At 36.5% G+C, this 15,259-nt stretch overlaps 2 protein-coding genes across 2 annotated transcripts; both read right to left on the reverse strand.

Annotated features, from left to right (window-relative positions):
* Nucleotides 1-65: 65 nt before the first annotated feature.
* On the reverse strand, nucleotides 66-2,486 carry LOC139987682 (spermatogenesis-defective protein 39 homolog). The gene is made up of 9 exons (XM_072004211.1): nucleotides 2,254-2,486; nucleotides 2,023-2,179; nucleotides 1,711-1,892; nucleotides 1,498-1,634; nucleotides 1,402-1,429; nucleotides 1,194-1,338; nucleotides 877-1,118; nucleotides 609-785; nucleotides 66-535 (listed from the first exon to the last, which is right to left on the reverse strand). Exons 1-9 carry the CDS (start codon nucleotides 2,326-2,328, stop codon nucleotides 410-412), a joined length of 1,269 nt encoding a protein of 422 aa, XP_071860312.1. The 5' UTR covers nucleotides 2,329-2,486; the 3' UTR covers nucleotides 66-409.
* A 7,423-nt stretch (nucleotides 2,487-9,909) lies between these two features.
* LOC139987778 (uncharacterized) lies at nucleotides 9,910-15,228 on the reverse strand. Its single transcript, XM_072004411.1, has one exon. The coding sequence runs from the start codon at nucleotides 15,226-15,228 to the stop codon at nucleotides 12,265-12,267; it is 2,964 nt and encodes a 987-aa protein (XP_071860512.1). The 3' UTR covers nucleotides 9,910-12,264.
* Nucleotides 15,229-15,259: the final 31 nt, after the last annotated feature.

Consider the following 15,259-nt stretch of genomic DNA (forward strand, 5'->3'; position numbering starts at 1 on the left):
ATTGTTTACCATCACATCCACTGATAAGTCAGGTTTTAGTAGGTATTAGTGACTACAACTACATGTATTCTATAAATATATAAATATTGAAATAGTATTTATATCCTTAATTTGGTACAGTTATCTTAATTAGTTTTTTTATCAGATTCTACAGTTTATTTTCGCAGTATTAAATTTTTATAGTCATACGGAAGTATTATCAAATGATATTTAATATACTTGGACTTGATTAATTGGTATATAAATACTGCAATAAATACACTGATATACAAATATTTTTTGTGGTCGCTGTAATTTATATATAAATATACTTTATAAGGAAATTAGTAAAAATTAATTATGGAAATGTATAGTTACGTTTATCGTGTAATAAATATTTAAATACAGTATAATATAAATAAAATTAGTTTTAGCTTTTCCACTTAACCGATGGCAATCGTAACGCGCTTTCCGCGTAAAAATATTCTTCGGATTGAGGTTGTAATTTTGTTTTATATTCCATTAATGCCGTACGATCTGCTTGTTGTACAAGTATCTATGAAAAATATAGAAAATTCATAATACATCAGTTTTTCTTAGTGCTAATATTCGAATAATTGTACACTTACATCAATTGCTATTCTAAAACAATGCATATTTTTTGATAATTCCAATCGCCTCTCTATATTATCGACATATTTTAAGTATTTTTCGAGAACCTCGAAAGGTGCACTATTTTTATGCAATATCTTTAGTACATCTTCGATAGGAAGATGAATTTGCAATTTTTTGCTTCCTAGCCATCCCTAGTATTTACAAATTAACAATGGTCTCCATTATCCACTTTTTTATGTCATTAATTATTATTAATTTACAAAATTTTAATATAAAACATGCCTTTGTTACAAGTAATCGATCAACATCATCCCATTCTTTAGCTGCTGCTTTAACTTCTAATGCAACCTTTTGATATTGTCTAGGAGACACATCATGCTGTTGAGATAAAATTGTAGGAGACATTAATTTACCCTCTGGCAAATCCCAGTGACCTTTACACGCGTGTTTTAGACAGTCAAGAACTGATGAATTTAGTTCAATTTCTTCATTTCCATCGATTACTTTTGCTACCATTTGCCATTCTAATAGTATTAAAAGATATCTACTTAATATATAATTTATCAAAATTCTTGAAATTATACTGGAAAAATAGTTACCAAGTAATTTTATGTAGGATTGGACAAATAAAGCTTCTTTACATTCATTTAAAGTTGAAAATTGTGTTTTGTAACTATTTCGAAGTTTGTTTAATAATCTATCAGGATCTCGAGTATTTTTTATGATAATGTGTAAAGTTTTCATCTAAAATAGGACAAATTTACTGTGATTTTGCAGAGTTAAAAATTTTGTTATATCAAAACTTACAGCTGCATCCATTGGTTGTCCTAGCATTCTGTAAAAATGACAAATTAATTAGAAATGTAGAAAATAATATAGCAATATACATACTGCAATACATACGTTAAAATGTCTATAATTTCATTTATTTGCATTCTTATGGAAAGATATCTTATATAAACATTGACAGCATCTGGTCTTTCTGCTAATATTCTCTGAACTAAAGACCGTTTAAGAGTTTTTGTAAGGAATAAAATAATCTACAACATTTATTTCATTTAGAATGTGTAAAATGTTTTTTGAGGTACTATGGAAATTGTAGAAACCAAAAATTACTATTAAAATTGCATTTCCATCACCACTTATTATCGCTGCATCTAATAAGGTAGTTTTACTGACAAGTGATTTATATTGTTCCAAAGAATATGGTTGGCCAAGTAAAATTTTTCTAAGAGTAATATCTGGTTGTAGACCTGTTGTTTCTGGATGAAGATTTTGCAATTTATCCGTAGCTAAAACTATGAAACGTGAAAGATGCTCATATAATTATGTCTTTGTTTTTGGTATCAAACCTATCACTTAATGGAAATAATAAAAATTCAAGCAACAGCACCAAGAATTGATTTATATATGATTTTACTGACGTACTGCAAGAAAGTGTTTTTTCTGAGATAATAGATAACATAGGCTTAAGTGGCTGATAATCATTAGTAGATTTTAAAGATCCGTCCGCAGTCGACGTGTTGGAGATACCAGCCCATAATTTATCTGTATCGGTCTTTGATACTCCAAACAATTGATCCACCTGTTATTTAATATCATTAATTGTTGGTTAAAGTGACAAAAAATTACTATCAATGGTAATTTTGTGAACTCAACCTCGTTATTTTCAAAACAGAAAGATCGTTTCTCGCTACTGTACCAAAAATCTTCATCATCTTTAGCAGAAGTCATGATTTCAATTCTGTCTAAATAATAATATTTATATATTTATGAATTATCACACTGAAACATCAGATATTAAATCATAGACGACGCATGATACAAGTCTACCATCTTATTATTATTTATGGAACCAGAGAGGTGAGTAGGGAGATCGTCGATGAGCATGAGAGAAATTCAGCCAAAAGTACATTCCGCAAATTACCGCCTCTAGCGGTCAAATGGTCGTACTATACGCACATTTCTTCCTTCGATGCTTTTGATGGGAGAAATGTCCATACGCATAGCGAAAGGAAAATGTGCATTCGTATCACACTCGTATATATCATCATATAAGCAAATTTCGACACCAATGTACCGAAACCCAAAGCCTAAGGAAAATTGTCCGAAATTGAGTCGTGACTAGTTGTGAAAAATCAACATGAAAGGCAAGAAGATCCCAGTTCTATGAATATCTCAGACAGAGACAGAGACACTCTGCTTATTTCTGTCTCGCAAGAACGCGAACTATATTGACCTTTCAAGGTTGATATTTTGCGATTAGACACGACTCAATTTTCAGATAGTTTCCCTAGCGAGTGTTGAGACTAGGATTAGAGTTTTGTATTTAACGCCACCCTTCGGCGAAAGCATCGAAGGCACGGTCGTATTTACAGTTTAGGAACTCTTATGGTGGTGATAGTTTCAGATTTGAGGATGGAAAGTTTCTTTCTTCTATTGTCTAGCATACATAGAGCGCTGATTTTGAATAGTCAAAACAATTTCAACAAAGTAACACATGATAGACGTAATGAAATGTACTTTTTATAATTTTTATAACACTTTATAAGAAGGTATACATTGTTTATTCATAAACAATTCTATTTATGGTTAAACCTTGCTTTAAAAGACATAAAATTATAGTCTTGTGTCCCCTATTGTTTTGTTCAGTCAGAGATGAAAAATGAGTGCTCACGCCCACAGTTCTAATTGTCTCACAGTACACCACGTGATGAAGTGCCGAGGTCAATTAAAGTTAGGATATACAAGAACCTATGCATTTAAGTTTAAAGTTAGGTACTTTCCTTACTTTTTTATTTTTACCTTTATTTAGTTGCCTTTTTTTATTTGCAACTTTTTTTAGAATTATACTTTTACTAACGTAAATCATTATTACGCGATTTTATCATTCTCTTGTCTAGTTATACTTGTCTATCTCGGATAGAAAAATAGATATGAACATTTCCGTAGAACAATACAGTTAAATAGGTTCCTGTAGCGTGGAACTCCTTAGGTTCTTGTCTATGCTAGTATGCAATCAAACAAGACAGATCCCTAACTTTATAGGTTCTTGTATATGCTAGCTTTAGTTGACTTCAGCACTTGATCGCATGGTGCAGCACTAGTCTGAGAACAACCAGGTTCATAAGCGTGAGCACTCTTATTTCCTCTTTGGTTTAGTCTGCAGCAATGCTGCTGGTGGTGGATTGGAAAAACAGCTCGCCCCATAATTGTTACATTAAATGAAACTTTGTGTCTTAGGTTATGAAATACCGACCTGTCAAAAATTCAGGACGTTTCTTAGATCCTCTGCGATTTCCTACGGTGAATATAGGAATCATCACAGACGACACGCCAGTAATTATGTCACCAGAAATGTACGGAATAGATGTGATATTTGTGATACCGATCTATCGTTGTTCTGTATTTGACGCCTGAAGGTATGCAAATGCAAGGTCTGTTGTTACCCCTGATATCAGTGTTTAGTAAAAGGAAAGTTACGCCTGTACCTAGGTCATTCTCTCCGCTATGGTAAAAATCAAAATATAAAAGGGTCTTTATTGTTTCGTTACGTAATTTCTTGTGCGTTACTATTATCAATTGTTATCAATCAACTCTTACCACTGTATTATATTAGTATATTTCATAGCATATAAGATTTCTAACAGTTGTATCAGTCTAACATCCTTTATTACTGAATATAAGATTTTAAATATAAATCCTTATTAATAGTTAAATATTCTATTCATTCCTTAATTTTATTTCTTTTTGCCATTGAGCAAGTAGAAACAAGTCGAAATTATAGATCCGGTATTCGGGAATTTGAATCGTAGGAAGGATCACCGCTCGCAACTCGTGAACGATCTAGCAATGAGAACATCTGCACGCTGTTCAAAGCCATTCGTTAGCCATAGATCTTGTTAGTTCCCTTTTCTGTTAAGTTAGAGGTTAGGAAGACACGCAGCGCTATTTAATTATGTTATATCAATATTAGTAATAGAATTATATAATTTATATAATTTATTTACCTTGTACATTACTAAAGATTTCAATAAACGTTTATTTAAAGGTAATCAACTGTTTAATCATCTAATGGTCTGTCCAGCGATTCTAGAATGATCCATCCCAATCCTTTAACTAGAAGTAGCACGAAGGAACTTTGAAACAAAGTTCTGAAACTCGGAACTCGAAAAATAGCCTCGATCAAGATCAAATTAGTTCGAGAAATTCGTGGAAAATCCCGAAAATTCCCAGAATTCGAGAACATAGGAAATGGACGTCATATGCCAGGAATTCCTCAGTCATGCGCCGAATTATCGAGATTGCGACTAAAATTTTGCGCCGATTTTGGGATTTTGTACCAGGAGAACATGACAGCGAAGGAGGTGACACGAATTTGATAATTCTCGAAAATTTTCGAAAACTTAGTATCTTCGTTTTGTACGATTCCTCTTTAAAATTCGAACGTTCTTAACTATTTCTCGATTTAATTGTTTCGTTTTTTCGTAGGTTTTTGTGGCATTGGGTAGTGAGAGGGACAAGTAACAAAATTGAAAAATGCTGCTAAACTACCCTGATTTATCGAACCTCTTTCCAAGTACATTTTATAAAATTATTTTTCTATGAATTGTCTAATCTTTTATTATATTATGCATATAATTACTTTTAAGAAGCTGCTTACTAGCTGCCTGTGTATTCTGGTTGTTGTTTCTGGCACCAAAATGGCTTTTCAGTAAGCAATAACAAAGAACAATTTATTTCTAATATTTAATTAAACTTTTAAACGTTTTTTAATTCTTCGAGAAAAACTATTTTGTAAGTTATCAGAAAAATATGATTTTACAGAAGCTGGCACATTCTACCACAACTGTAAGATATTCTATAAAATGTATTTTCTAACGTGAGTTTTTCATTGAAATATCACAATATTTATGTCATTACATTGTAAATTATTAAATGTTACAAATAAATAATTACGATTATATTGCAGATTTTAACAAGGGGACGGGGATGAACAAAATAGCCGCAATACAACATACGATCTATTTATTATTTACAACAATGTACCAATGTTACACAAAATGTACCACATCGTGTTTTTATTTAAATCACTTATCACACAATTTACAAAACGTCGCTCATTCGCTCGCCATTTAATGTCAGTTCGATAAATGGATTGCATTTAGAACTCGTTCTCAACGTTTTTTTCATGGCATTTCGTACTTTTTCGGGTAAAACGATGCACGGAAGGGAGAAATTGCAAATATGACAAACTTGGTGAAAATGAGTTCTTGAACGCTTTAACGTCTTGTGCTTTAAAAAATTCATCCTGTCACTTGATTCGCGACAACATCGTTCTCTTTCTTTTTATTTCACACTGTAATCTCATTTTACGTGTATCGCTATATTATATATCATAATTACGTGATATTAACAATGCAAAAATATCAATACTGTTATTACAATCAAATTCATTCGAATCCGATTGATAATTACATCTAATAAAAATTAATCTCTCTTCACTTTTGCGACGAACCTGAATTACAAATTTTCATTTCATCGCAAGTAGTTAACCGGATTAGCAGATTAGAAAATTTATGCATTCGTCATGTGGTGACAGTCAGATTTATGAAATTCATTTTTGTTTAATGGAATTTTTACAAATTATACGAGTGCGCTATATTCTTCCTTCGTTCGTCATTTTTCAAAAATTATAATCAAAGTGTTTGTTAATTATCAATGAGAAGAACGACGTTTACAGAGCGGGACAAAGTGTTTTTTAATTTAACTTTATTTAAGAGATGTACGATATCTTCAAAAAAGATATAATTGCCGATGAAGATTTTATTGACTCGAATAGAACAGTAGAATGTTAAAAATGTATTCTGTCATATATATTACTTGAAGAAAAATAATGTCCCTTTAAAAAAAAAAAAAAAAAGAAAAAGGCAGAGATACGTCGTTCCTCTATTTTACTGCATTTCTGTCTTATTTTCGTATTTTTTAATTCTTTGGCATTTACCATAGAAATAGGGATTTCTGGACGCTATCGTACACGTAAAACGAGACGTTTAATTTTATTGCCAAAAATCTCATAGGAAAAGAAAAAAAAAAAAAAAAGAACAATCATCATTTGAAAGACATACGCGTCCAAAGTTCCGAGATTCGGCTTGTGAATTGCGCGCGTAATTTAAATACTCGACGCTCGAACAATACGTATCTTCAAGTCTAGTACATCTTGCAAGAGATTCGTTCGCTTAGAATACAGTTTCAATTGGACAACGTAAACATTCAACATTTAAAAAATCTAATAAATCTGTACATGCTTTCAACGAGCTTGAAAGAAACATTAAACGTTAGGTCATTTCCATCATATTGTCGATTAGTCCAAGTATTCGTACGTTTACGTTTCAAAAGCTTCTCCGTTGTCTCACATGTGCATTCATATATTATCTTTCTTTTACAACAAATAAAATATACTATATATTTTAGTGTAACAACAACTATCCAATCATTCGATATCAAAATCTTTCCCGATTTTATAATACCACACTTCGATATTCCACTTTCCCTTGAAATATTAAAACATTAGCAACCATTCGGCCAAACAACGATAGAAAAAATTCGTCAGGAGTAACGAACAAATAAATAAAAAAAAAAGAAATCCTTTCTTTATTAAAAGAATCTCCGTTATTTTTTTTCGTAGCAACGAAGCTCCGGTAAAATACTCCGGTAAAATGTGATAGAATAATCGAATAAAAACGATCTCCGATTGATTGGGGCGTAAAATCGTTAAAATTCATTGGAGCGCGAAATTTCCAGCGGGAATAAGAAAATCGTACGGCTAACTTTCTAATACGGCCCATAAATTCTTCTTCAATAAAACTTTAAAAGTTCATGCATGCGACCGTGACGAATGGACGTGTTTAGGGTTTCGTTCTCGGCCACTAAAATCTCGCCCGCGAGAAAGAAACGTACTTAGTTTAAAACCCGAATATAACGATCTCTACTCCTCGCGAGTCTTTGATCTGTGTTTTTTAATACTTTAGAACGGATCTGCGTGCTTTTCATCTACCTAACGTTGCTCCTCTTCTGAATATCTACGATTCGAATTGCCAACTATCGAAGCAAAATTCATTTTCATTTCTGGTCCTCTGTGCCTAAAATAGATTATCCTTAAGGAATATTCTTTTTATTTGCTAATTCTAAATAATTTTTTATCTAAATCTTCGGTACCAGAAGCATGGAAGCTTTTCATTTTGAAAATCAAATTTCAAGACCCGAAAGAGTAGATGAAACTTTGTACGATTATTTGAAAAGTAATTTTCGTCTATCAGTTTTTAAAGATTTTTTTTTTTTTAAACCTTTATTTAAAAAAAAGTCTTTTCTTTCTAATTATTAGCAGAATACTCTGTTTCTAGATCTCGTTGATATTCTTCTGCTACATTACGCGATCCTTAAATTTCTCTTAAATAGTACAGCATCTATCAAAGATTTTTTCTTACAAATGAAAATAACTTTTCTTCCATTGTCATTCTCATTTTCATCCGATGTCGTTATGTAAAAAGCAAAGGATGTTGTACATGGACAACTATATATGTAGATGAGAAGCACGCATTTCTAGCGGTACGCACACAGACGAAGAGCATGGACAGCCGATAAGATGGACGGATAGCTGTTGTGATGTTCCTCTCACTTTTTCCAAGTTAAGAACGAGTCTGGACGATTTATGCCCCGAATTAGAACGCGAACCCTGCCTCACCATATTTTTTGATTGCACTTTGTCGAACGTAAACGATGCGCATTGCACGGGGTTTACCGAACAGGAAAATCGTGAATTATGTTTCATACGAGCAAGTAGGTACTCGTTGCTTTTAATTGTAACAGATTCGTTCGAATCGATCAACGATACGCTTTACTATGCCATATCAGATAAAAAGAATCTTTTAAGTTTCTTCGCACAAAATGAGCAAATTTTTATAATTAAAATTCTATAATTAAAAAAAAAAAAAAAAAAAAAAGAAAGAAGACCGAGGAAATAGAGAAGAAACTATATATTATTCGATCATTTCGCGAATTATTTTAAAAGTCAGAGATCAATCAGAGAAACTAAGTTACGACAATGGTGCGATAAACGATAATAATTTTAGAAAAAGATTCCTTAATCGATCCGACAATTATCGTAGAGACGCTAATAAAATAGGAAATTTCTATGATTTTCTAAATTTGACTACGTCGAAAGAAAAAGGTGTAAACCGATGGAGAAGCAACGAGTAGCACGGGTGGATAATGATTTTTAAATAAAATTATAGCCGATGAGAATACGTGTACGTGTAAGTATCATATACGATATCCACTCGTATAGGTACACGAACGTATACGCGTAATCTGCACGCGCACCTTCACCTGTGCAATGGACAATTCGCGTGTACTTGTTACACGCGCGTTTAAACACCTACGATCGTGTGGATGCGTCCGCGCTCACCTAACGATACAGAGCGTTTTCTTCAAAATCTATAATTCCTCGAATCGAAGACGATGTTTGAGCTCGATATTAACGTTCTACCGACGCTGCGCGAATTTTCTGCTCTCTTATTATTCTACTCACATACACATTCGTTTATTATATATACGCATATATATGGAGGATAATCCATGAAGCACGATCGCTTTAAATATACTCCGTTTTCGATAACGAAGAAAACAGACGGCGAAGAACGACGATTTTTAAAACTTTACGAAGACAAATGTCTCGCGGGACGAGCTTAGGTTTACGCGAGTCCATTAAAATTGGCTGTAATTTGAGCTTTCTCGTGGTCGACACTCCGTAGCTAGAATTTTACTAATTTATTTAATTTATTTAACAGAAGACACTGTTATCTTGTATTATAATCGATGATTGCAGTTTTTGAACGAGAAAAGCAATGCTCAACGATCGCCGTAAATAAATTGATCGTTCGGTGTTAATATAATCGTACGGCGTTAATTACTTAAAATTTCACATTGAATTACAAACGCGGGAATTAAGAATCTCTATATGCCGATTGAATCGATCGAATATTTAATCGCGATAGATCGTACCTTTTGTAAATTATATTTCAAATAACTTTTCATATACCTATTGGTATTATCGGTGTTATGCATATTTCTCATTTCTCTCCTTAAACACGAGAGAGATATTCGAAACGATCGTAATAAATGGACCACCCTGTACATCGGTTAAACAAAAGGGCGCGACGTGTTTCACGCCGCGTGCCACATTGACAGAGTTTCTCTACACTTAGAATACGTTAAGAATCTTCAATTCGGGGTTTTATATACTTTACGTAAACCCTCTGTATAAATATATGTATATAAAAGTAACTCCATAACATACAATAAATCGTATCTTTGTTTGGCACATTTCGTCAACTATAGGATCCGTACAAGTACACCTATTTAGGTACACATACGCTTCTATATATATATTTATATATACATACGCGTATACACCACGTGGCAAGTATATATATACATATATACCAACTCGCTTTAGTCTCTAATAGTCATATATATAATATATATAGTATATAGAATACGTACAAATATTCCATCGGAGTAACGATAGTATGTACCATTTTTTCTTTTTTTTTTTCCTTACGTGTCATTGTATTTTTTGCCTGTGTATATATATATATATATATGAATATATATATATATATTTATTTATTTATATTTATATATCTACATTTATTCTTTACTTTCCGTATTATTCCATTGAGTGTTGTTTATCAATCCTATCTACCTCTAGAAAATTATAAGAGGAACGTAACAATCTGTCATTCTCCGATACGATATAATATATTACGTTTTTCTTTACGTCGTTAAAACGTCACGCGCTTCGCCGAACAGGGAATAGGCTTGGCAAGCGTGGGAGTTGCACTCTCTCGCGAGATTTCCCGGTCTCTTCTGTTCACGATCGTCCCTTTAACTTCGTTCAGATTAGCCGAGTTACCTACGTTCAAATAATTCAAATTCGAGCAAACCGAAGTTTCTCCTCGCGGACGCGAGATTTTATACCACCTATACTTTCTTCTTATTAGGACAGCTTTAGTCTCCATCGAGGTGATTTTGCGTTACGTTATACGATATACATCACAGGGTGGATTACAAATTACGTTTACAATTATACTTATGGATTTTACAAATTATGTGTATAATCATATAATTAACGTACACAACCGCTTCCTTCTCTATTTTCCATTAGAAATATTCTCTTAAAGTCAAGTTATCGAATCGAAAGTTAAGTAACTCGACGTGTACGAATTCAAACTTAAAGTCTTATTACTAACTAATCCGTTGAATTCAAGTAACGCGACTAACTTGAACGAAGTTTCTGATCCAAATAGATTTTTCAAAAGAGTACAAATTCGCGTTTCTATGTCATTCTGCTTTCGTATATAATTTCGGAAGCTTAGCGAAAGTTTCCTTTTTCTCAAAAACTCGTCGAAGAACATTCGTGACGCGCGTAATCGAAAGCGCAACTCCATGGACCCATTCAGAAAATCCGGCCCGCAGTCGGAATATATATTATATATATATATATTTTTTTTGTGATTTTTCTCTTTTTTTTTTTCCTTCATTTTTACTTAATTATCGTTCGATAGGATTCTTCGTAATTCTTTCGCTTAATCGTTTCTTCGTTTTTTTGTTTTTTCTCATTTTTGTCTAAATAAATATATCCACGAACAAGGCACTGCTCGACAGGCGGAAGTGTGCGCGCGACACCGTTTTTTCGTCGTTGTCGGATGTTCGGATATAATACACTGCGTGGAAAATTTCGCGTCTATCTGTCGAGCTTCTTCGAGCCGTTTCCTATCGCGAAACGTCGGGTAAAAAGTGGTCGGGATGCGTTTTTAGAATATTATCTGCGTAAGTGTGAAGCACTGACGACTCTCGAGCTTCAAGGAAATTCTCTTCGTCTCTAATCGCTTGCATCTTGGAGAAAATGAACGTTCCGAAAATCATAACTTTCTTGAAAATCAAAAATTTAGATAAGTTCTTCGCGATAGTTTCTTAGGAAATATTATCGTCCTGCTTATGTACTTTTTGATTGTGTTTGTCGGTAAAGGAAAAAAGACAAAAAAGAAACGGGAGTTGAATTTAAGTTCGTACGACTATCCCCAAGAACAACTGCGAACGTTGATTGCTATTTTCGCCCTGATAGAAATTGAGAGCGAGATAAGGGCGTGGCAGTACACCAGGCCATGTTAACCCTCCTGATACATCATCGTATAATTTTGTATAACACGTTTCTTATTTATCAAATTAAATTTATTCTTGACAACCGTGGAATCGCTGTATCTAACGATCAATAACCAGAAGCACTTGTCAGAATTCAGAAATTCCTCATAAATGATCATCTTCCAATCTCGGAACAACCTATTGTTATTATGATCACCGTTAAAAAAAGAGAGATTTGTTTAAACAGCGAAAAAACAGTACTCGAGAATTAAAGATGGATTCGAAAGCAGTCTACCCGTATACAATTCATTTCCAAAATCAATCTCGCCATCCATCTTTATCAGAAGAGTTAAACGTTACGACCAACAGATTTGCCATTATTCTCGGCCTGAATTTCGTTCAGAGTGAACGCCAAACACAGGAGGTCGTCAGAGAGCGTTTCGCCCACTGGCAGGTCGGCGTGCGTTATAAAGGGAAGCACTTGGTCCGTTTCTGGGCAACGGTGGATCGGCAGTCGACCTTAGAACCTAGGGTGAAACTCTCCGGCTTGACCGTCTCCTCGACAGAGATCTTTCCGAGTCGCTTTTTTACTCGGAACGGCGTTGATCTCGGGGATATGATCTCGTAAAGATCGCTAGTCCTACCCTGAATCTGAACCCTACCCTTTGGACTGCTTGCCTTCTGATCGATAGGAATAGCGATATCCACTTCAGCGCAATGATTCTGGCTCATATTCTTCGGAACGTTTTTCTCCGAGTCGCTACCGCGCTCTTTCTCGTTAGTTTCGTCCGATGGAGTGTTGAAAACATCGGAGGAATAGCTTTTGGAGTCGCGTATCAACGCTACATCCGAGTAATCGACCGCTTCCTCAACCTCCGAAGGCAAATTCCTGGCAGGAGCCAAAGAAATAGCTTTAGCTTCTGGTTTGTGTGGCTTTTCCTCGTCGGCATAGTCCAACGACAAACACTTCTTCTCAAACAGAGCCGGACCAGGAATTCCTCCATCGGACTCCTTCGTTTCTTCCTCTTTCTCCTTCTCTTTTTGCCGATCTTCCTCTTGCTTCCTATCAAGCTGTCCTTCCTCTGTTCTTTCTAGGGAATTGATCACCCTCGACGGACGGCGAATACTATTTTCCCGTTCAACGGACAGACAGAATTCCTTGTCAGTCAACAGAATACGCTTAGGCTGTCGAACTGGTTTTTTATCCAGTTCAAGATCCTCCTTCTCCCATGACGGAGTCTTCAGCAAACTCTTCACCTTTCTTAGCTCAGTCAGCAAGTCCATCGTCTCTTGTGACGGTTCGTGGAAGATCCTTCTCTTTGGTCGCCTTATGGATGAATTAGTATCCGAGTCTTGATCACTACTAGGGTGATCTATTCCCTGTTGTTTCTTCAGCACAGACCTAACTGTACCCCCATGGACTCGTACCACTTCGTTCTTGCTTTCCAAAGTCGAATCCGTTTCCATCTTGGCGGGAGTCGAACTTACCGACTTTGACGTTTCGTCTGTTTTTGACGTAGGATCCTTGGGACTTTTGTCACGAGCATCTGGTACGATGTTATTCGCTTTTAGTCGATCCTGTTGCCTTCCAATTATGCTTTGAACATTACCTCTTGTGCGTCTTTTGAAGTCTGCGTACGTTTCAGTAGGAATTTCATGGTACTTAAACTTATCCTGAAGCTGTTTGAACGTTTCTTTGGAATACTCCTGACCTATCCTATGCGCCAGAGAATCCTCCGACGATGCTTCCCTAGTTTTTTCGACCTGGTCTCTTTCCTGGTATCCAACAGAAGCGATAGAGCGATCCTTGGACAAAAGATTATCCGAAGAAATGCCTCTTCTCTCAAACTGCGCCTGTTTGCTAGGTTTTCCACTCTGATCCTTGTCATCCCTGTCCAGCAGGTCCTCGTACGTCTGTCTTCTGGTCTTCATCGGCGAATAAATATTTTTCTCCGAAGAGTCAGCCTGTGATTCAGTTTGATCCGGCAGAACAGACGAGATTGGACGTTTCACTGGCGAATTGGGAACGCTATCTTGCGTCTGTTCAACGGCCTGGGAGCTCTGGATCACCTTTCGATGAGTAGGCGTCCTTGGTGTCGACGGATCTCTCTTCAGCAGCCATCTTTTTCTTGGTGAATTGTCCCAACTATTAAGTTCTTTGTCAGAACTGACACTTGTGTTGGTAAAAATGATTTCCTCGCTAGTTGTAACGCGACACATGAGCAATTCAGCTCCATTGCTAGCCCGTTCCTTCGTTTCCAATTTAGGCGATTCTTCCGTCGTGGTGGTAATATCCAACGGCAAAGAGCTAGGCCCGGAGTCCAGGACATCGTCCAAGGAAGCACCTCTGAGAGGATCTCGAAGTTCCTTTACTTGCACAGTCGATTCTAGATCCTCGGTTTCGAACGAATACATCTTCAACAAAGGACCTTTAGCAGACCTTCTACGTTGAACGTCAAACGATTGCTCCACTCTCATGTTCTTCTGAACCTTTCTCTCTTCCGCCTTCTTCGTTTCCTCGGTCTTTGTCGTTGTTTCCTTCGCACACGTCTCATTCTTAACGCCCCACCTTTCATAACGCGGAGCGTCGAATATAAATTTATCCAACGTCTTCGACGAGCCAATTTTGTCCAAGAAAGGTTTCTCCACCGCCTTGCTAGGCCCGATTTTCTCCAAGTAAGGCTTGCCTATTATCCTAGGCGCAAGCTTCGCCAGGAACGGCTTGTCCTCCGTCTTCGAGATGCCGATCTTCTTCAAAAACGGTCTCTTCTTCTCCTTACCCTCTTTCTCGAACGATCGATCGTTTAATTTCTCGCTGCTATAGTTCGATGAGTTGTCGCTGCTCTTAGATCGCGCCCGTTTATTCCTCGGGTGTGGCGTTAACGGGGTCCTGGGTGTTCTCGGCGTGAGGGACGGACTGGGCTCCTGGTTCGGGCAGGTTTCGTCCAGCAGAGCGATGGCGTCTCTCAGATCCATGTACGCTTTCCTAGGTGCGGTACTCGCTGGACCAGGTCGTGGTACCTCGCTGTCGATGCTGCTATTCCTCGTGGACGTGCTTTCCGGCTTCATTTCCGTGTCCATGTGCGAGTACGAGGGATACGAGCTCCGATCGCCCATGGGCCCCGGCGAGGAATCTATGGTTGGGTAATCCTCGAGGTACCAGGGCGTTACACCGAGGTCTTCTGGTCTGGCCGCGGTACTGTGAGCCGGAAGCATCGGAATCTTACTGATGGCGCCTCTGTTGCTGCCAGAACCCGTTGACTGTTGATCGGTCTGTGTGGTACTCGAGAACGTACCAGATATACTGGCTATCTCGATCGGGGTGCTGGTTATCGCCACTTGTCGACGATAACTGGTACACGTGGCGAAATACGGAAGCGCCGGACGCGCCGTTTCCACGATGACGCGACCCTGGGCGCACGGGACCATCGGCTCCCCGTCCGCCGGGGCTTCCTCCGGA

Source organism: Bombus fervidus, chromosome 5 (genome assembly GCF_041682495.2).
Source record: "Bombus fervidus isolate BK054 chromosome 5, iyBomFerv1, whole genome shotgun sequence".
NCBI lineage: Eukaryota > Metazoa > Arthropoda > Insecta > Hymenoptera > Apidae > Bombus > Bombus fervidus.

Excerpts from the sequence above, each read along its gene's own strand:
- LOC139987682 (XM_072004211.1), bottom strand. The coding sequence starts at position 2,328 with ATGACTTCTGCTAAAGATGATGAAGATTTTTGGTACAGTAGCGAGAAA. Across the intron at positions 1,893-2,022 it reads AGAAAAAACACTTTCTTGCA|TTTTAGCTACGGATAAATTG; the intron begins GTACGTCAGTAA and ends CACGTTTCATAG. Across the intron at positions 536-608 it reads GTTTTAGAATAGCAATTGAT|ATACTTGTACAACAAGCAGA; the intron begins GTAAGTGTACAA and ends TATTTTTCATAG.
- LOC139987778 (XM_072004411.1), bottom strand. The coding sequence starts at position 15,228 with ATGGTCCCGTGCGCCCAGGGTCGCGTCATCGTGGAAACGGCGCGTCCG.